Here is a 23,299-nt window from a genome sequence, read left to right on the forward strand (position 1 = left end):
GCTTTACACCAAAATGATGAAATACAAGTTTATCTGCCTTTTGTAATTATCATTTGAGCAAAACTGCCAATTTAAAAAGATGGCAGAAAGAGTGTTTCCTAAGTTAGGACTACCACGGAATAGGGCAGCCTCAGGGCATATGAAAGAAATTCACCCCTCTGGAACGTAAACTGTGGTTCCAAGGAGTCTGGGCCTGCTCAACCGCGTATGTGGAATGCTCCGCTACCGTGCAGCCCAGCATCATGGCCCTTTAACATATTAAATAATGATAATGGACACTTACAAGCAATTATTTTCCTCACATTCCTGCAGCTTTATGAAAAAAAAGTCTGCATTATCCAAGTAAAATGTGCAGTTACATGTGAAAAATGAATGATAGCTTCGTAAAACCACAGGAAAAAAAAAAATACCTTAGAAATGTCTTTATTCCATTCTGTCTTGTGCTACTTGTATCAGTACTTCCAATCCCATTTGGGTTGAAGAGGCCCATGCCAGCATTAGAAGAGTTATTGTTTAGGTCAGCTGACTGCTGGAATACCTCTATTGTTGCCTTGGCAATATTGTCCAGCAGGTTGTTCATTTCAGCCACCGAACCAGAGCCCTGGAGTCAGACATGAGAAAACAAGCACCCCTGTGTTTCACTTTATCCACAAGCATCAATGTTGTGTTGCTTTTCATAACATATCACACACGTCCATGCTTTCCTGAATGTACTCACAGGGTCCTTCAAGCACTGTTTGATCATTAACTGAAGCTCCAGCCAGGACTGCCTCAGCGTCCACTGCTCAAGATTCTGGGGAAAATGGAGTTAGCACGTTAAGAATACCAAACATGTCTTAAAGTATAAGAATCCCCTGCAGTATTCTCTTTCTCAAAACAACAGAGGAATGATTACACACAATAAAGGGATTCATATGACACAAAAGGCTTCCAAGTCTATTTCATATGCTCATTATAGGGACAAAGGAAAAAACAGCAACATTAAAATAATGTGCCTTACTCAGCTAGGCATTAGAAATGAATAAGACAATCATTTCTTTTCCCAAAGTCTATCTAAACAACTCCATTACAAAATGATTTTGATATTTTATGAATAACATGATGAAGACAGTCCTTCTACAAAGCTTATTTCTCATGTAAACACAATAAATACTGATACGAATTAACATATTTGCACTTACAGATACATAATGGTTGTATACGATTTGCAGTGGGCGTATTTACCCAGCAATAAAGTGTGGCTGTTACACAAAATGGAAAATTGGGGGAATAAAAATCAGAATTAATTAAAGTTAAGAATTAGCTAGCAATGACAACAAGAGAGAGGCAGTAACTCCTGTTATAAACACAAAGAACATGTCAAAATGACAGAAACACAGTCTTTAGACTATTTTCACTCACCTGAAGAATGCGTTTAATGTGCTGTCTCTGGAGGTTGTCCCCCTCCGTACATTCCTTAATGCCATGAGGATAACAGATCAGCTGCAATAATTTCTGTGCTTGCATATTTGAGAGCACAGGGTCCAGAATAAGTTCTTTGTCTGTGCATAATCTCTCAGGTTCTTTTAAACAATGTTCTCCTACCCATTCCTAAAAATAAGACAGCAATTAGACTATACTAAACTCATGGCTCACAACAGAAAGCAGACAGGAAATTTTCCATTTAAAAAATAATAGATGGAAAAAGTAGGAGGGAAAGGCTTAGAAATTTTCCCGTATTTTGACTTCTTAAAAATATAAAGTAGAATCTTGGCTACAAAATTTTTTTTAAAAAGGAATGCAAGAAAGAAATATGCAAAAAAATAAAAAAGGAGGTGGGGGAGAAAGCTCAGTAAAGAAAACACTGGTATGTGTTTTCAGTTGGAGAATGAAACTTTGCTCTAAGTACTGTTTCTTAATCATTTTTTTTAACTTGCTATGTAACAGTAGTGATTTCTATATTATAATATGTATTCCTCACTTTTATGGAATGCACTGTAATATATCCCACTGAATAGACAGGACATAGTATAACACTGAGAAAACTGTCTTCCTTTTTGATATCATTATGAATAATGTTACCTTTATTCACATCTGTTCTCTATACAATTATGTTCTTAGGATAATTTCTTACAAGTACAATTGCTGAGTCAAGGATGATCAGGCCCCATATCACAGCAATTAATCAATCTCAGTAATGCTATCCAGACATCAGTAATTTCCTAAGCATCAAAATGTTCTTAAACTCTCCACGTGACTCCAATGTGTACCCACAATTAGAAACCAATGCACAACTTGGCACACGCTCAACATATATATGACTAAGAGTTAACTTTTACCATGATTACAGTATACTCTAAGAAAAACATGACTCAACATTATATTATACCAACGGCAACGTGAAAAAGAGCATATATGGTATGCCTTTTTTTCTAATAGGAAAGGAGAATTTAATAAAAATTGGAAAGATAAATCAGAAGATAATGAAACTGATTACTTAGGGCAGGGAGGAACACAGTGTAGAAAAGATGAGGGAAACAGCTGTACTTCTCTGAGCATACCTTCTTGCCAGTAGACTGACCTTTGCTGCTGTTTAGTTACTGCTATTGTTATTTAGTCACTAAGCTGTGTCCCACTCTTTGTGACCCCATGGACTGTAGCCTACCAAGTTCCACTGCCCATGGGATTTCCCAGGCAAGAATACTGGAGTGGGTTGCCATTTCCTTCTCCAGGGGATCTTCCCTACCCAAGGATCGGACCCACATCTCCTGCATTGGAAGGTAGATTCTTTATCGCTGAGCCCACCAGGAAACCCCAGCTGACCTTTGGGAGTATGTTATTCTAAAGATAGATATGGTAGGAAAAGAAATAGAAACTGAACACAAACAAAACCAAATGAAATCAATTCTATTTCAAGTGAGTAATATATCCATACTGAAAAAGAAAGGTCAAATAACTTTTTAACACAATACTGTAAAACCTTAGGGGAAAAAGAATTATAATATAAGCAAATTCTCAACTCCTTTTAGGAGACTCATTTTTTCATAGCAGTATAGGTGTAATAATTCTAAAACTACTTCAGGTGTATTGTAGAATTCAACAAATCAGTCAATGATTGATGTTACTGGTATCCAGGACTCTTACTATGGAAGAGAGCACTCTGAACACAGATTGAAGGGATGCTAACAAAAACTTAAGCTGTTTGATCAGAACTGGAGGTATCAGTATAAACTCATGACTATACACCCACACATTTATGTATACTGATGCTTTTTTCCCCCAGCTCTGTCTGCTAAAAGGGCCTAGAAGCGATAAACGCACATTGCCCACAGCAATAAGCACACACAGAACTCAGATCTTGGTTTCTAAACAGCATCTTCTTCTAAATAGAACCAAGGTTCCATGAAAAGGTGAGTAATATAAGATAGGCCAGAAAGAAAGAAAATACTTGTTATTAAAAAAGAAAGGGCAAGAGAGTTGTGAAAATAACACAAGAGTCAGCATGAAAAGATTCCCACTTCTGGACAAATCTGGAACAATTTGAACATGAAAATAACTGAGGACTGTAACTTTTGTGGATAATAAATAAGTGGAAGAAAGGAAGGGAAGGCAGAAAAGGTTAGGCTTTCCCTTAGAGTAGAATGCAAACTGATAAATGTGAAAAAAGTGGAGGAGTTGGGAAAAGCCATCTTGCAACCATCAGAGTAAAGACTGGTTTAGACAAGAATCAGAATGGATGCTCTGTGGGAAGTGAGGGCGTTTGATGGGAAGCGGAAAACTTGCACTGTCTCAGAGAGTGTCCCCCAAACTGTTTACTAATTCCAAGGGGAAAAATGGTAACTATACAAAACAAAAATTAAAAAAAAAAACATACAGCGGAGACAGCCTGATCAAAACTAACATCACCAATGAGGTACAAATGGGCCTCAGGTCCTTTGGATGTGATTACCTGAGAAGAATATAACACACTTCTATAGTATCATGGTGAGGAATGCATACTCGGACACTAACCTACAGGAAACTAAAGACAAGGCCAAGATTATTGGGAAAACTGACCAAACTGGAATGTGGCCTGTAGGTGAGAAAACCTTAAGATACCAATGCTAAACTTCCTTCCTTTTAAAACCTGTATTTTAGTTATGTTAATAAATGCTGAAATATTAAAAAGTAAAAAAGAACAATGTATTCTATCTCCTCTCAAATGCTTAAGTAAAAATATAAGAAGTAAAAAGTATATGAGGGCCATACTCACACACACACAAATAGAATTATAAAGCAAACATGGCAAAATATAAAAAATTAGGGAATCTGTGTATAGGGTATACTAGACTTCTTTATAAATTATTACAACTTTTCAGAAAACTTTAAATTATTTCAAAATAAAGTGAGAAGGCAAAAGAGGACTATCTATATACAAGTTTCCTACAATATTGGGCCTTTCTCTCCAAAAGAACAGTAATACACTCAAAGTTAAAGGCAAATTAAATCTGAAAAATACCTGTTGACAGATGGTCCTCAGTACATATCTAGCATATTCTCTTAAATTGGCCGTTTCTATGGAAATGCTTTTCCCACAGGATTTTGAATTTTGTGAGGCAGTCCAGATATCCTCAGCATTCCCATCACGTCGTAAACCCCTCATGGTGAAGTCATCATTTTTTAAAGAGCTGACACTGTTATTGCCAATTTTGGCATCTCCTACATAACAGAATCACAAAAGCAAAATCATAGAAATTCAAAATATTGCCAAATATTTGGAAAATAAATGAGGCAAGCATTCAGAGATTTAAAATGCACGAATGGGATCATTATTGCAAAGTAAGTTGTTCAGCAACAAAGAGAAGGGATCAAGACAGTAAATGCTAGAACACTGAGAAGTTCCATCAGACACGGGGAAAAAAAAACAAGTTCAAGGTTCATTTTTTATTTCATTTATAGAATTAAGTATACTTTCACCAAACTTGGAAAGGCCATTATGAATCACACTTAACAATCACAGAACATTGATTTCACCAATATTTCAAGCACAAATGTATGCAAATTCATTTGACTTATATAGACAAGGAAAAAATGGGTTACTCACCCTTCTAGATGTCCCTTTTTCATTTCTTCTCTTACAATGAATGACTTATTTTCTATCCATAGGTCAAGAGAAAAGTTTTGCCTTAGCCCACCTTACTATCAACTTCTTGACAAGAGAGATTTATTTCCCTGGGAATGGAAAAGGGCAATGCATACTAAGGAAGCCCTGGAAAATAGGGCATTCATTGAATAACCCATGTCTTTCACTTTCCTCTTTGTAAACATCCAAATTAGAAAACCTCACCTCATCAGCCTCTCATATACTTAGTAAAATGAAGCTCAGGAAAGTGTTTTCCTCACAACAAAGTTCTGAGGGGAAAACTGAGCAGAATTATTGAATAGCCAGAAATAAGAAATATTCTCTAGCCATGAAAGACAAAAATTAATGTAATTAGTAAAAAAAAAAAAAAAAAAAAAAAAGACTGCCAAATGGAAACAGAGCCTCCAAACTCTTGTCTATTTACCCACAAAGATCACAAGCATTGAACAGGAAAAATTCCTGTAACCAACAAATGAGTTTAGATAAAGCTCTCACTTACTTCGCTGTAAGGGAAACCAACCCCAGGTCAGTGCAAAAAGCCTTTTAAAACCCGTAAGTCAGCCAAGAAAAACTTTTTTGACTCTGCTGAATTTTAAAAAGCGAATCGCTTACTAAATGGTTACTTAAAAAATCTTAAGGGGAGGGAGGAACACATAATACATTTCAACTCAGTATCTTATCACATATTATCATACATTTCTCATTCAAATATTTATGCAAAAAAGCACCAAGTTCACTTCACTCATAGGCATTTATTTAATTCAACAAAGCACTTCAAAAGCTGGAACAAAGACTGAATTCTACATGTACCAACATTGAGCATGCTATTTCCAACCTTAGAAGATATAAACAACTATTGTTGCTATTGTTATTTAGTCACTAAGTTGTGTCCAACTCTGCGACCCCATGGACTATAGCCCACCAGGCTCCACTCTCCGTGGGATTTCCCTGGCAAGAATACTGGAGTGGGTTGCCATTTACTTCTCCAGGGATCTTCAGGACTCAAGGATTGAACCCAAGTCTCCTGCATTGTCAGGCAGATTCTTTACCACTGAGCCCCCAGGGAAGCCCGTAAACATCATGTGCATGCGTGCTCTGTCATGTCCGAGTCTTCACAACCCCACAGACTGTAGCCCGCCAGGCCAGGCAAGAATACTAGAGTGGGTTGTCATTTCCTATTCCAGGCAATCTTTCTGACCCAGGGGTAGAATCCATGTCTCCTGAGTTGGCAGGGTGTTCTTTACCACTGAGCCACCAGGGAAGCCCTATAAACAACTATTTCCACAACTTAAACTACTAGAGAAATTAGAAATTGAATTCTATAAAACAGTCCTATCTCCCTAACTCAAAATAGATCCTAGTTGACAGCACTTGAGAGAACACATTGATAAGAACACAGTGAGGTAAGTTTTACCTCTGCCAGCCCCAGTCTAAGAGATCCTTATTCAATTTAGATGTTAGGATGACTGAGAAGGTCAGGAGGGCTGTGCTAGAAGCTTCTGCAATGGTAGAGACAATAGAACAGACAGTGTTCAGTGCCTGCCTGGTCTAAGGGTCTGTTGACATTCAACAAGCCTCATCCTGACTTCTCAGACCTGAAGAACCCTCTATCACTTAGGAAGATGTAGAATCCACCAAGAACTGGGGCCAATTAAAAAGGTCAAGGAAAGGCCATGAGATAAAAATAAACCGGTGATTAGGCACTGATATTAAAATATGTATACTTAAAGAAGTTGGCAAATTATACTTGGGATTAAACCAGTCCCACAAATCAAGGGGATAATATAATGTTTCTATGGTACACATTTTGGTTTCTCCTATGAAAATGTCTATCACATATGCATTCACACTTTCAACATTAGCTTATGGAAAATCTTTCCCATTTCCCTGATGGGCATTAGAAATACCACAGTTAAAAAACATCAGTCCCTGATTGCTTAGTCCCTATATTTATTTATTAAATAGGATTGACTGGGCAGCTTTCCTTTCAAACATATTAAAAGTAGAGAAATCTTACTGAAAAGAGCATTTAATGTTGGCAGTATAGTACTAAGAGCTCAGAGGAGAGGCTGTGGCCTCCATACGGCTCTACCTTTCCATTTCAAATACAAAATCCCTGGGCATTTCAATAGGAGTGTGTGTGTGTGCGTTAAGGTGAACTTTAGTTTGTTTTATGAAAACTCTTGTTACCTACCCTCATCATCACCTAACAATACTTAAGTGTTGTTTGCTCAGTGGTGTCTGACTTTTTGCGACCCCATGAACTGTAGCCCACCAGTCTTCTATGTCCATGGGATTCTCCAGGCAAGAATACTGGAGTGGGTTGCCTTTTCCTTCTCCGGGGATCATCCCGACCCAGGGATCGAACCTGGAAATCCTGCATTGCAGGTAGATTCTTTACCATCTGAGCCACCAGAGAAGCCCCAATACTTCTTAAAGAGAGGTATAAAAGGGTCAGGATACATTCTAAAACACGTTTAAGACTCACCTAAAACAATTCATCTAAATTCAGCAAATTCAGTTCTAGCCAAAAGGAGCTCCTTTGGAACATAAGAGATAATTTTTGTTTAGTCAAGACCAAAAGAGGGCACCTTAAGTTGAAATTAGGCAGTATGAATTCAAGAATCCTTCCCAATCCTTCAAATCCTGAATGATTTACGGAATAAAAATGTTTTAAGGTACTACACTGTAAATGAACAGAAAAGATAGTACTACTATTCCTGGAGAATACATATCAATAAAGATGTAGGGATGTCTTGAACATTATAAATTAAATGAAAAAAAGTGTGATATCTAATACTGATTTATCAACAGTATCAATATCATTGTAATTATCACCTGATGCATGAAAAAAACTAAGGCAGATGGACAGAAACTTTTTCAGGATCACAATGAAAAACTAAGATTAAAACCCAGATTTTCTTATATTCTAGTCCAGGAATATAACACGAAATGTAAACCTTTACACAGATTACCAGTTCAACAGAGTTCATCACAAAGTGTGACTTCTGCCAACAAATGAAATCCTAACAACCCTATGGGCAGCTAAAATCCCACACAAAAAAAAGTATTTAAATTCCCCCAGAATTGTAAGTAAGGGACAGACTTCTTGGAGTCCAGATGAACATAAACTTGGAAAAAACCAACTAATTTTTCCAAGAGAATAAACAAACAAAAATGCGTTTCTAATAATTTTAACGAGAGTTAAACCTGAATAGAAATTATTTTGCCTCTGTTTCTAGTGATTAACCAAGCTCAGTGCCAGGATAATCTTACCAAGCATCATAATTGCTTTTAAGACAGCAAACACGGCTCCCACTTCAATGCTGTTGTGAGCAGCCGCTAAGAGGTGTCTGTCACAAGACGATCTTATTCCAGGGAAAGGTTTGCCTGTAAGAAAACCAACAAAGCTTTAACAGATTCATCATCATTAACCACTGTTTGTAACCATTTACAGTCAGCAGGGCCTTTCATTGTTAAGTTGTGAGCGCTTAATTGCTATTAGCTAGCTTTAATTGATGTTTCATGGATTCACTAAGAGACACTGCCAGTATCCAGTACTTTTTTTTTTTTTAATTTTTAAGACAATGGCTTTGCTCTTCAGAGAGATGTATCGAAAAAAAATCAGTAGCACTTTTATCCATTTCTGCTGATGTCACACACACATTTACATAGAAATGATCTTTAGGAACAGACTGCACTAAACTCTAATCCCTAGAATTCTTTACCTATTCCCTTCACCTTAGAAAAGAATAAATGAAATAGCATTGCCCTAAGCTGCTAGAGTATGGTTCTTAACCAACAAGAGTATGTTGGAGGATCACACTGCCCACCAGCATGACTTGGCCAAGGAGCAGAAGTATTTTTATTGTTTATTAACTCCTGATGTGAGTTTCTCAATACACCCTGATATTACGTAAAAGAAAGGTGCTGACAACCTTTCTCAATAGCTGACAACCCCTTTCTTTCATCGCCTTGAAACAAGCCCACCAAAATCAGGAAGAAGATTACAGAACGGACAGCCTACTTGGTCAAGTTAAACCTAAAGCTCCAAATGAAAACATCATCAGATAGATTTCAACTGTCATCTCACCGGTTGCTTGAGGTAACAGGCAGGCCTGGGGAGCTCGAAAGAGATGAAGCAGGAGACGGCATGTCATTCTTGCCCCAGGCTCCGCATCTGCATCTCCGCAAGCTAGGAGAGGATTTTAAAAGCAAGTTTTGTAACATACTGAAGAACATATCTTCCGCATTTCCCGTAAGCTGAAGTTTCTGGAATAATTTAAATAAATGCTCCTTACGGTAAAAAGCAAAGCACTGGCTATTTCTTTTCTGAGAAACGTGAGCGCTCTCTTAAAAACAAGTACTAAAATAGCCGTTTCCAACCTTCTCCATTGAAATCAGTGTGACTTTGTTTGGAACAATTATTATAATGCGACCATCTCTACCTTGATGACGTATTACTGCACAATGCACGTCTACTCAAATTCTACCCTGTCACTCCAACTTGCGAGAGACCACAGCATCAAGACACCAATCAAATAACCAGGGCAGCTCCGGGATGCAGCCTTACCTGCAGCGAGGAGAGAGGGGAGTGCGACGTGTTGCACGACGTCCTCCAGGGAGAAACACTGTCGTGCTATCAGAATAGCAATGAAAGTAGCTAATGAATCATGGAATGAAAGGTCACTCACCTTCAAGAAAAACATTGACATGTTTTAATACCTAACACCCTTTTGAATAACATCTTAAGATTCATATCTAAGAGAACGTAGGCAATACCAATAAGATCTCAAATCCCAAAAGGAACCAGTAGAGGGAAATCACTTATGAGTATTACCCTCTAGGCTTTTTTCTATTTTTTAAGACAAAGAAAGAGGTTCACCCATATCCCAATGCTTTAAGACAATACTAAGCTATACCTGGAGTACATGTAACTGAGAAACCAAACAATAAAACAGCAAAATGAAGATATCTCTAAGTGATATAACATAAGTTAAGCCTTTTTGGCAGAGTGCAGTATAATCTGATATTGAAGGGTAAGATCATTAGAAGCAATGGAAAACAAGGAGGTTCTCCTAACTGAAAAACAAGCCTTGTGAGTGTTTTGGTGTTTCTTTCAGGAATAACTAATCTTAATTTTGTAAGATAATTAATTTTAAAAACAACTGTGAAAATTCTCACCGACTCCTAAATTTAAAGAAGAGTGAAGATGAGTGAGGGAGAAAAATGAAAGAAAGAGGAGAATCAGAGGAGAAAAAATCATTCATTCAGAATGAAACTTCTACCTTTTACAGATCTCACAAGACTTTGGCAGAAAATAATAAGAAAAACAGCTGTAATGGTAGCTTCCACATTAAGTTGTCCGGTTAAGTCAAAAACTATGGTTAGAGATTTACAGAGAAAGAGCACAGCACCTAGAGGTTCATACTGTTAAATCCAACTTTACAGATGAGGGAACAAGCAGAGGTAAAGTGAAACAGAAACAACTGAAAGGTTAAGAACCTATGTTAAGGACAGAAATTTGGGTCTTTGCTGTCTGGAAGAGCGGGTCACAGGTATGAGTTTTACATCTGAGGTGCCCACAGGATAGAGTAGAATTGCCCATGTGGTCTTGAGACACCAGAACTAGGAAATAAAACTTTAACTGAGAGGCAGTTTTTATAATGTATATAGTTCTTCTATATATGAGATACACTAATATGTAACATGATTTACTGCAAGAAGTGATGGAAGTGACAGGCAGAAATAAAGAATCAAGATGGATTTTTAAGAAATTCACACACTGATGCAATGTGATAGCTGAGGAAACCTGTGATACTTTATAACGGACATCTCTTCAAAAACTCTCGGACACAGTCACTAAGAAAGACTGGACACCCCTACAAATCTGAGCCTGGACATCCTAATCCCACACAACAGAACCAATACTCTAAAGAGAGTTTTTCTCACCTTAAGAAAACAAACTGGCTGACTTCAGAATGCAAACTGCTTTAGTTATGTTATGCCCTGCACCATGAAGGATCCAAGGCACTTAGTGAACTATGAACAGACTACTCTGAGGAGACCACAGACATGACGTCTCAGCTAACAAAGAAGGAGACTCCTGGCATCTCCACTCTAAATTAAGCTATTTTAGTTATTTTGTGTTTTGTTTTGTTTTTTCATTTACTTATCCCTGGCAATCACACTCTGGTTTATCACTTCTACAGAGAGAGAGGAAAACAATTTATAGTATTTCAGTTAAGAGTTGAGTCAACTAAAAAAAGTTACTAATTGAATATTTAGTTGCACAGCTGAGTTTTTAAATGAAACAGAAAACTTACATCTACAGTGCAAAGAACATCATTAAAGCCCCACACGTGATTTGAAGAACAACAAAGAGCTTTCAGGACCCCCAGCCATTCTGAACTGAGAACAGTGCAGCAGGCCGTCAGCTCGGAGGAGAAATTGGCTATGTCATTAATCCTACAAAGAAGAAAAAGAACATAGGAGAAAGTAACAAAAGACAAATACTCATACAGGATAAACTCAACGAACACATAATTTCAGTATCATCGAACAGGGGACTCATTTCTTAAGATTCAAGGATATAATAAAAATCCACTTGACAAACTACCTACTAGAATACGGGACAGAAGAGAAAGGAAATGTCTTCACATGTTTTCTAATATTTAATGCTGTCAAGCAACAAACAATAACCAGTACAGATACCAATTAACATATTTTTAGTTCTGTAAACAAATCTGACCTATGAATTCATGCTTTTAAAAAACATTAAAAAAAGTAAAAAGAAGACCTAAATCCAACGTTTTCAAAATTATGTGTATTTTTCATTGGTATTTTTGTCATATATGTTTTTGAAAACGGATCAGACAACTGATAGACTGTATCTAGAGCATCTTACGTCAGATCAATAAGCCAGGTTAAGAAAAGCAGCCAGAATAGAGCTGAAGTAAACTCAGTAACAACATAAGATTTAAAAAACAAGCCAAATGTCTCAAACTAAAGATTTGAATTTCAAAGTAGCAATCATGTGTTTAATCAAAAAGCCCAGCTCACCTTCCAGCATCCTGATGACCCATACATACATTCATGAGAGTGTTGCAGACGAAGCTGTAGCGATTGGCTGCATTGTCACTAAGGATCTTGCCCAGCACTGAGTAGTTGATGCTACGGGCCGAGGGATTCTCAATAAAATCCATCATGAAGTCTGGATCCCATCGCAAGTTAGAATTTGCAGGAATCACATTGTTATATATGGTTTGCTTTACTTTTGAACAGGCACTACTGAGGTTACAAGAAGAAGAGTTAAAAGACAAAACAAAACTATAATAACTAGAAAGTGACTTCATTTAAGGACAGATTAAATGGCAGCTGTCAAGTATTCCTAGAGAAAGCTCACATTATGGCTTCTTGATTCCAACTTTCCAATAATCAGCATTGGACACAGTGCCTAGAACGTTCTAGTTCAATAAATAAGTTACTAATTGGATAGAGGAACAAAACAAAAATAAGACATTTGGGTACTAATCTTAATTTCTAGGTCATTTCTATATTTTACATACTTTAAAAATAAAATAATCTACTAAGACGTCCAACAACTTATCTGAACAGTGAGTGTTGTAACTTAAGACTAATAAAAATGGACTGGATTACACACCAGGAATAACTTGGTGTTTCTACCCTAATCATACATCCTGTAAAACTATTCCTCTCCATTCGGGATATCCAGGGAGCTTCATGTGCCATGCCTAACTGAGAAAAAGGAGTTCACTCCCTGCCTTCAAGGAGTTTAAATTCTAGTAGGCAGATACAGATAAAATACAAATACAAATTCTATGAGAGTAGAGAAACCATTATACTGTTCCTAAAAATGTATCATGCTGTGCTTCTCCGCGGTATCTAGGGTGTTTTAAGAACCTGGTTTACAATATTCAGAATTATACAGAATAATATATAGACTATTGTCTAAGTGTATAAAAGGGAATAGAAAGCATACTCTCAAATCTTGCTCTGCAGCTACAGCTGAAGGATGACCTGATTTCAGAGCTCAGTCCCCACGTGCACTTTGCTGACCTTGCCTACTTGCTGAGGATAACAAGTCCATAAACAACATTTCACCTTCTCTATAAGAGTTCTTTAAAACAACAGAAAATCTTTTCCTTTTAAATTTCAGTAAATTTTTTTGTGATCAAGGTGACATGCCCTTGTTTTCTGCACCTATATAAATAGTAGCCAGGAATGATTTCCTCACAAATGAAAACATCTATAAACTCTTTCGGAGAAGGCACTGGCAACCCACTCTGGTACTCTTGCCTGGAAAATCCCATGGATGGAGGAGCCTGGTAGGCTGCAGTCCATGGGGTTGCAAAGAGTCAGACATGACTGAGCGACTTCACTTTCACGCTTTGGAGAAGGAAGTGGCAACCCACTCCAGTGTTCTTGCCTGGAGAATCCCAGGGACGGGGGAGCCTGGTGGGCTGCCATCTATGGGGTCGCACAGAGTCGGACACGACTGAGGGACTTAGCAGCAGCAGCAGCAGCAGCAAAGACTCTTTACCCTAAACTGTTACCACTGACAACTGCTTCCAGAAAACAGAGACTGCTCATTTCAGTGTTCACCATAATGTGACTTCAGATTTTCTCCTTCACAATCACCTCTGGGAATTTGTAAAAATTAAAAGACTTCTGGGCCTCACTGTTGGGTGTATGGACTCTGTATGCTTAAAAAAAAACACACACAAAACTGTCCCAGGTAAAACTAAGTCCTAGATATGCTTGGAAAGTACTGGGCCAAGAGGGAGGACTAAAGCCACCCACTAAATGACAGCAAATACATCTTTCTACATGCTTTTTCTTTGCAGACAATTTATATAAGAGCTTGTCAGTGGTTGCTGACAGATATAAGTTTGCAACCTGAATTCATGACCTGTTCAAAATGACAAATATTAAATAGTTCCCAGTGCTTTTATTCATTTAACTTTAAAATTGTTATTTATTTATGGCTGTGCTGGGTCTTCGTTGCTGCATGCAGGGTTGCTCTAGATGTGGCAAGCAGGGGCTACTCTCTAGGTGTGGTGTTCAGGCTTCTCATTGTGGTGGCTTTTCTTGCTACAGAGCACAAGCTCTAGGCATGTGGGCTTCAGTAGTTGTGGCTTGCATGGGCTTAGTTGCCTCACGTCATATGGAATCTTTCCTGACCAGGGACCAAACCCATGTCCACAGGATTGGAAGGTGGGTTCTTAACCCAAGTCTGTCTTTAGAAAGCAAAAGAATTCTGCTTTTCTTTCTGCATTTTCTTATGAGTCAGCCTCACTTTTCTATGGACGTCTTTCAAGTTGATGCCCTCCTGCCTCCTCTTACAATTTTCCTGAACTTTGTGGTTCATGGTGAGTCTCCACACCCTTCATTTTGAGGCTTCCTATTTCACTTATTACACTCTTTCCGGATGAGCTCTAGGTTTTAATGAAACATTAGCTGCCATCAAGGTTACTGTCAAATTCTTAACACTCTCTGTTTCAGGAGTATATGAAGTTAACAAACAAATAAAAGCTCTCATTTCCTTCTGAAACTGTATGCATCATAAAACCCTGATAGAATAATGAAGGCAACACATAGCTCAAGGCCAAAATGACTTATATTCAAATGTAGGCTTCATCGTTTATTAATTTATGATGAAGAGCAATCATTTATTGATAGGAAAAATTATTTCTACTTCCTGGGGTTGTCAGAGGATTAAAGATCTTGATGAAAACAACCCAGCAAAACCTTTGGCACACAGCAGCAGCTCAGTCATAGTGAATGTTAGCTGCTCAGTCCATGTCTGACTCTTTTTGACCTCTCAGACGGTAGCCCACCAGGCTCCTCTGTTTATGTGATTCTCCAGGCAAGAAACTGGAGTGGGTTGCCATACCCTTCTCCAGGTTATCTTCCCAATGCAGGAATCAAACCAATGTTGCCTGCACTGGCAGGCAGATTCTTTAACTCATCTGAGCCACCAGGGAAGCCTGCTCAGTCATAAGTAGACGTGATTAGTGATCTATTTCCTTCAAATATTACACTTATACACATTATAGATGATGTTTCAGATCCAATCATTAAAACTGGTTTAGTAATATATTAACAGACATCTCTCTGCATATCTAGCTTTTCTTCAACTATTTTCTTATTCCTAGACTATAAATAACACTTGACTCGTAGGTTTTCCAAGAGAATTGCCGTTTTCTTCCATGTCTTTAATTGCTAATGCTAAGCAGCCCCTCAGTTCATTGTTGGTCTCCTAAGTTTCTGCACAGCCAGTGTGCAATACTTGAGTTAACTCACTTAACATGCTTTACTACTCTGCAGGAGCATTAGCGGTCAAACACTGTGGCTTTCTTGAGAAATTTACAGGGGTGCTGCAAGAACCCAGTCATGTATGAGAAAACTCTCTGAAAACTGTAAACTGAAAGCTCTCTGCAAAGTAACAGAAGAACAAGGGGCATTGTTTTTACATTATTTCAGGGGGAAAATATTAATATTTCATAAGGGATTATTTTTTAACCTAATTCATTTCATAAAGACATACTTTCACATTTTTTTCCCCTATCAGTACCATTAAAAATATCACAGATTTTGTTTTTGGTATAGATCATTCTTTAAACAGACTTTTTTTTGCAGTGCCTACTATGAGCCAGATACTCTTCAAGGTACTGAGATAGAGCAATGAAGAAAATATAAAGCTTCTGCTCTCAAGAAGCTTATATTCTAGAAAGGAGCCAGACCATAAATAAGTGTTTAACGGAGTGGGGAGGGGGAATAATGCTAAGCTCAGAGAATGACAGAGAGTCGGGGCAGGGGCCGTCCTACATCAAAGGGGCTGATCAGGGAGGCAGAGCCCTGAATGAACTGTGGGAGTGAGCAAGTAACTGCGGGCAAGCTTTACAAGAGTGGTGACAGCCAAGTGCAAGAGCGCCACGATGGGAGTGTGTTTAGAATATCTGGAGACCAACAGGGAGGTCCACGTGAGAGACAGAGAGAGAAGACAGAGCTGGATCCAGTAGATCCTGAAGGATTTTGAATTCTATTTTGAGTAGATAAGAAGCCACTGGTATATGTCAAGTTATTCTTGTTTCAAAAGGGTGACTTTTGAAGACATGTTGAAAATACTCTTAAGAGAATCAAGGATGCAAGCCAAGAAAGCAGTTAGAAGGAAAATGTGATGGTCCAACCAAGAGATGAGCATGGTGGGAGTGGCAAAGCAATAAAGAGTGGTCAGATTCCAGATGTACCTGGAAGACAGAGTTTCTCAGATTTACAAACAAACTGGATGCAAAGTACAAGAGAGTGAAGAAAATCATTAACTGACTGTTCTTTCCTTGCCTGATTCTAGATTCCAAATTTATTTTGTCAGCTATTACCATTTCCTTCCCTCCACCAACTTACAATTAATCATCTAAACTTCCTCAAACAACATTAAGTAAGTAAGCAAATAAGGAGTTTCCAGCACCTGTCCACCTGTTGGGGGTACAAGTGCTAAACTGCAAAGAATGACAGGGAGCCAGAATGCTATTTCAAATAGGAAGGAAAAGGAGTCAAAGAAACAAATGCAGGGAGAAAGGAAGTATGCAAACGATGGGGAAACAAGTTTCTAAATGAGGTGATAGCAACTGCAAGATATACAATGTTTTCTATTCTATAAAAACTGCAATAAGAGTTAAACATGCATAGTAATTTGGAATAGGAAGTTACAGGTACAATGAAATGTAATTCAACAGGAATTCTGGCAGATACAATTAGGATTACTTCTCATTATTAAAAAGGATGACAATATTGGTTGGCCCACAAAAAAAAAAAAAGGGCATAAACCTATTCTTATTCTTTTGACTTTCTTCTACCCACCTGAAGAGGTCTCCAAATTTACTTCTGAGGTGGCTGCATGACACGTAGAGGTCGTAGAGGTAGGCTAAGATGCATCTTTCGGGGGAAGAGCATTCTGAGGGGTTCACAACGTGCTTTACCACACCACACAATCTAAGGAGGAAAATACATGAGGACATGAGACACACACTTTGTCAATATATATGTTATTGCTTGAATCTTTTAGAGTGAGAATATGTCCCTGATTACTTTGAGTAAGAAAAAAAGATAGCAGACTGTTAACACTAATCATTATAGCAAGTAAATAACTGAATAAAATATCATTTTCTATTATGATATTGAAACAGTATTTTTAAAACTTCAGAAATGCCATTAACAATAAGAAATGAAAGAAATTCCTCCATACAGAAGATGTATAGGGAGGAGTCCATCAATAAAGTTTCTGTACCAGGATATAAAAGTTTTAGTAGATAATCTCTCTTGAGTAAAAAGATTGATAAATTCAGGAAATATGCAAAGGACCCCATGTCCACTTTGTAAAGGAGCAATTTCTTCATATCAATAAGTCTGATAAGTTCAATTTTAAGACCATAAGCTGGTTCAGGCATAAACTGACAAATTCATAGTTTGAGGTCACATTCTCCTTGTTTATCCAAACTAGAAACACATTTATTTTAGTTAATCTTAATTAAGAATTCCAAACTCCTTCTTTTTGGTGATATAACACTTGCAATTCAGAAGAAACATTTACTACTCCAATTTCCCAGATCAGAAAGATGGCCTCTCAGGCCACAATTCATACAATACACAATGTCACATGACACATATAGACACACTAGCGGTCCACCCACCTATCAGAGTCAGATTCCACCACCATGCTGCATTTGATTACAGGGTTCAGGACTACTAAAACAGTGTCACATGTGACTCAAGATTATTAAAGCTGAAAGATGCTTCAGAAATCATATGATTCACCTTCTTTATCTCACAAAGAGGGCTCTGAGGCTCAGAAAGGTAATGGAATTTTCCCACAAGGCAAAGAGCTAGTTTATAGCAGATCCAAAAAGAGAACTCAGGTCTCCAGAGGCCTAGCCTAGAGCCTTCTCTGCTGTTTAGAAGATGGGAGGAAGCCTGGGATGACAAGCCTGAGAAGGACACTGAAATCACAGGCGATACCTCTGAGCACCCTTCCCAAGACCTGAGACTTGAAGGCTCACATAGACTTGGACTCGTTATTCCCACTCTGGGATCAGCAGAACCCTGACAGCTCTGTTGTTCAGCTGGCAATAGCAGAGGAAGAGCAGTGTTCCCTGAAATGGGTCTGCCATGCTGTGGGCTTTTTCTTTGTGGATGTAAATGAGAAATGCCTTTCAAAATAAGACAGAGAAGCGCCAACATCCAGAAAGAAAGGTGGGACATCAGAGGTGGGACTAGCAAACCATGCAAAGAAATAAGCATGTAGCATCCCAAGGCTTGTGAATTGACAGCAGCATATGCAGACTACTGAAAATGGCTGTCAGTTACATCAAAAGTGTCCCAAAGTTAAGAAGAAAAGTAGATGATTGAATCAGTTGTTACCTATATAAACCAAAACAGCTCTAGGTATATCTTGAAAAAGCAAAGAATTATTTTGTGATTAAAGAAAACAAACATGTATTGAAAGATTGCCAGGCATTTACTCTATCAAAGTTAGTGTTCCCTCCACTTCCTAGAAGTAACATTTTACATTGAGATCCAGTATGTTTATATAAGTACAAAAAAAACCACAACCCAACCCAGAATAACAGTTTGGGGAAAAGTACTTATCTTTACTATATATGATAAAAAACAAACACAAAGTGAATATCAAACATGATTTTATAAACATTTAATAGAACACAAATTTCAAATATCAAAATAAACGATAATGACATAATTTCAAAATAAAGGGGGAAAAAAGTACTTGTGAAAAACTATTATTTTCATTTCATGACCAATCAGGGCATTTCCATTCACAGTTTAAAAAGTATGGTGTAAATCAAACAGCATGAATGAGCTGCATGAATGATTGCTAACTGTTTCAGCAATGTGGCAGATTTATTAGCTATGAGATGCTGGGTACAACACTTCACCAGCCACTCCAATTAACAGGCCTGAGTGTCAGTTTCTTGACTTGTAAAATGGTGCTAATTATTCAACTCCACAGGGTAGTTGAGGGCTGTAAAATAGTTCTATATTTTCTGGATTCTGAGGTACCTATTTTCTTATATTTAAGAATATCAGGGATGTTTCAGATGCCACTTAGAAATAAGCTAAGTGTTTATTATCTGTGGCTTTTCTCTCATATGAAGAGAAAACTTACGGTTCATCAAGGCTAAAATATTTAACTGGCTCAACAGAGAAAAAAAATTCTGCTGACTCTGGTCACAGAGAAAAAACTGAAGAAAGAGGCCAGAATAGGAGAGACAAACTTGAAGGAAAGATTAAGAAGATATTAAATGAGGTGTCTTCAAATGATAAGATAGTATTTGTTAGGTGAGGATGGCTGCAAATAGAGAAGAGGCACAGAAATACTTATATCAAGTTCAATGTCAGCAAAAGTCTAAAAGCAAAAATTCTACTTAAGCCTAAAATCTAGTCAAAAATGTACTTCAACTTTAAAGTAAAAATGTTTCATCTTGGGAAATGCAGTTAAAGAAAAGCACATGTAGTTAAGAGACAGCCTCTTATATGAACTGAATGTAACAATAATTGGATTTACTTTGTTCTGGTTTTTTTTTTTACTTATATGGTTATTACAGAAACATCTTTAAGACTTCAAAGAATAGTTACAAATTTAAAAACCTATGTGTAGAATTAATGTGGTAGCATTTCCTCTTCCCTCCAAAAGCTGCTGTTAAATAGATGCCACTCTAGAATAGATAGATGACATGTGCTGGATTACCCAAAAAAAGCACGGTGAAACCAAAGAACTCCATGTTTGTCTTTTGAGCCCAGGAGGAAAAATGGAAGAAAAAGAAAAAGAGGTTGCCTTTCTTTTACATATACATAAAGCCCAGAGAAAGAAGTCTGCAGTGGACAAAAGAGAGCTCAGAATAAGTGTTTTGACAGCTCATTATACTTCTCTGGTCCCATTAATTTTAGCCCCTAATGGTAGTGATGTAATGACTTAGCCCAACTTCTCCAATGGTAGTAGAGAAAACCTTAGCCTACAATTCATCCAAACCGAAAAAGACTAAGAATCAAAAAGTCATTTATTCTAGATTAACTCATCAAAATTTTCCTTTAATTTATAAAAGAAATGAAATTGAAAATTAAATCTGTAAGATAGTATGTATTCAAAGCTTATTTGGAGTTGGATTCTCCAAATAGAAACTGAAATTACATGAACAAAGAAGCAACCACATATTCACCAATCATAATAATTCAGGATTCTGGTCAGCAGAGATGACAGTAACTAGGGAGAGACAAGTAGGCAGGCAGGCTTTCTACGCTTTTATCATCGTTCTGTTAAACGCTTCCTGGAACAAGCATTCTTTAACTATGCATCTTTTTATGGAACAAGCAGTACTATTTTTCGCTTAAAGACAATATAAAACTTTATCACAAATACACATTCTGTTGTTAAATCTGGGAACAGGTTATATAGGAAGCCCTTTGTTCTTTCAAACTTTATATTAAGTTATTATTTCAAAATAAAGTTTCTTAAAAAAAGCCACATTACACATTTTAGGATATACCAACCCTTCAAACACCTGGGCTGTCTGATCGGGATTCAGGATCAGACAACTGTGGTAACGCCTGAGAACAGCCACGATGCAGACACACAGTCCTGTCGTGTAACTTCCTGCCAGGCTGGAGGATTTCAGGAGCAGTTCTGCCTCCACAACACTCAGTTCATTCAGGAGCTGCAAAAGGCAAAAAGATCGAATAAACATGTAGCTGCCAGAACAAATAGGAAAAAACATTAATTTTTACACACTCTGGATATACTGAGTCATCCTAAAACTGCTTGATCTCCTTTCTTGTTCTGCTGCAGGATTATATACATATAAAGCCACCACTGCAGTATCTCAGGCAATTAAATGGCTTACTTTTAATCCTTTATCAAAATTATACTTTTCCTTCTGCCTGGGCATCATGGTCCATGCCATCAAGAGGGATTCAATACTGAAATAGTTGCCAAAATTGTATGGCGGTCCAAAGTTCTGGACTGGATAATTTCAGGAAAAAACACCCCTAGCCTCTTGATTTTTTTCCATTTACACATCATTTTCAATAAATGGAAATTATTCATCAGAATTTTCTTATTATTAACAAAGCTAACACCTCCAACAGAATAAGTAAAAGATATGTTTTATTTCTATTCACTAACAACATATACTAACAAAAGAACTCAAGTATGTGTACACGAAAAATAGTGGAACAAATCAATGTTTCATATTTTTTGCTCTTAAATATACTCTATTATAAACAGCAAACAAATTTTCACCTTTCCCTAAGCAAAACAAAAGACAAATAAGAAATACAGTCAAAACTCTCACGTTTTTTACTATTATATTTTAACACCAATTATATTTAGTTGAAAATTATGGACATAGCTGCTAGTTAGATACTGTTGACTCAGAATGTCTCAGCTGTACAGAACTGCACGGGGTGGCTCACTGTAAACTGGACGATGCCTGGTAGGTTTGCTTTGCTAAAAGGCAGGATGCCTTTGATACCTGTATTGCGAAGTCAATGAGTCCATTAATATTTAGTGCTGGCTCCATGAGATCAAAGATGAGCTGAATGTGGTGAGCCAATGGGAGATGGTATGATGTTCCTGATGCAAAGCTTGTGATTTGTTCTAGCACATTGTTAGAAATCTATGTGAAAAAAGTGAAAGTAATTAGAAGACCAATATTCCAAATACCTTTTATGTATTATTTTAATTTTGGGAGGTAAGAAATGTGAATTTATACATGATTCCACTTAGAAGTTGAAACATATTTTTACAGAAAAGAAAATTAGTACAAATCAAATAATATCCTTAAAACAAATATAATCTGAAGAAATAAGACAAGTTGTCATTACGATTTTGACCTAAGTCTCCTAACGGTAGAACTATAAATGCTTAGTTAATTTCCAGATATCCCTTTGACTACCTATGGATTTGGTTTCTTCCCAATTGCAAAGTACTTTGTTTCAGTCATCAACAGACTTCTCCCTTATCAATCAGCAATGTAGGACACAAAATGTAACAAGGTAAGTATTACATTAGAGATTACTTTATGCAGTGCTGATTGTTATCACAAGGCAAAAGTATTTCTGGATAAAAATGAATCCTCTGAGAAAAGTAAACTGACACTTGAGACTGAACTACTCGACAGTTTTAAGACACCGCCAAATAGGTTTTAAAAATGCATTTATAAAACAAGGAAGGCTGAAGACACATACTGCACGGAAGAGATTTAAGGAACTATCCCAGCTCCGTAATAAATCAGCTTTAATGGCTACCTGAGATGTCACTTGATGCTGATCAAAATATGAAAGGAGTTGAAGTTTTGTGAACACAGTCTCCAGGGTTGGAAATGCTTCCTGTTTGTTCTTCCTGGCTTTCTGTCCTTCATCTCCAACTAAATAAACAAATAGTAGATACATTATTTTTCATTTAATTGAAGCTCTTGACCTTTTTCAGAGATACTTTTTTTACTGAACTATAACACACATACGGAAAAGGGTACAGACTCACTGAATTTCTACAAAAGAAATTAATTCATGTAATGAAACTCAAGTAACAAAATCACATACCAAAACCCTAAAAGCCCTCTCAGGTTCCCTGCAGTCACTTCCCTGCCCCAGAGAACCAACAGCCTGCCCTCTAATGGCTCAGATTAGTGTTGCTCACTTTATACAAATGGAATCATATGATATATATTTTTGTATCTGTCATCTTTCACTCAGTAGTATTCTTCTGAGATTGATCCACATTGATGAGGTAATTCTAATTATTTTCTAAACATTAACCATTCTCATTTATGTAATATACTTAAATTTTGGCTATTAATGAGAAATGATAGTTGCTCAGTCGTGTTTGACTCTTTGCAACCGCAGCCCTAGCCCCACCAAGCTTTTCTCTCCATGTAATTCTCCAGATAAGAATACTGGATGAGTTGCCATCCCCTTCTCCAGGATTAATGAGAAATCCCTCCTTAAATATTTCTTACTCACTGACTTTTAAAATATGATATCAACATTGAATGGGGAAAAAAATCACCCAGGCTCAAGTGAATATAACAGAAAACTCCATTGCCATCTTGTTAGGAGACTGTCTAACAATTTAGTGTGTAAAAAGGGAAATCTACACAATTCTTA

General features: G+C 37.3%; 2 protein-coding genes across 9 annotated transcripts in view; one reads left to right on the forward strand and one right to left on the reverse strand.

The window, feature by feature from the left end:
* MED12L (mediator complex subunit 12L) overlaps window positions 1-23,299 on the reverse strand; it is a 363,479-nt gene that overhangs the window by 52,573 nt on the left and 287,607 nt on the right. For 7 of the 8 annotated variants that reach the window (XM_045166284.1, XM_045166286.1, XM_045166288.1 and 4 more), the window contains 13 exons: window positions 22,442-22,560; window positions 21,667-21,810; window positions 20,687-20,850; window positions 16,985-17,116; window positions 12,164-12,391; window positions 11,428-11,569; window positions 9,675-9,795; window positions 9,195-9,296; window positions 8,378-8,491; window positions 4,478-4,677; window positions 1,402-1,590; window positions 719-793; window positions 411-601 (listed from right to left, as the gene is read on the reverse strand). In XM_045166284.1, the coding sequence (XP_045022219.1) occupies window positions 411-601; window positions 719-793; window positions 1,402-1,590; window positions 4,478-4,677; window positions 8,378-8,491; window positions 9,195-9,296; window positions 9,675-9,795; window positions 11,428-11,569; window positions 12,164-12,391; window positions 16,985-17,116; window positions 20,687-20,850; window positions 21,667-21,810; window positions 22,442-22,560 (1,921 nt within the window). The remainder of the gene's footprint in view (window positions 1-410; window positions 602-718; window positions 794-1,401; window positions 1,591-4,477; window positions 4,678-8,377; window positions 8,492-9,194; window positions 9,297-9,674; window positions 9,796-11,427; window positions 11,570-12,163; window positions 12,392-16,984; window positions 17,117-20,686; window positions 20,851-21,666; window positions 21,811-22,441; window positions 22,561-23,299) is intronic. The other variant, XM_045166285.1, reaches the window with a different exon arrangement.
* Window positions 1-23,299, forward strand: part of P2RY12 (purinergic receptor P2Y12) — a 49,692-nt gene that overhangs the window by 8,596 nt on the left and 17,797 nt on the right. The window lies entirely within an intron of this gene.

This window comes from Bubalus bubalis, chromosome 1 (assembly GCF_019923935.1).
Source record: "Bubalus bubalis isolate 160015118507 breed Murrah chromosome 1, NDDB_SH_1, whole genome shotgun sequence".
Taxonomy (NCBI): Eukaryota; Metazoa; Chordata; class Mammalia; order Artiodactyla; family Bovidae; genus Bubalus; species Bubalus bubalis.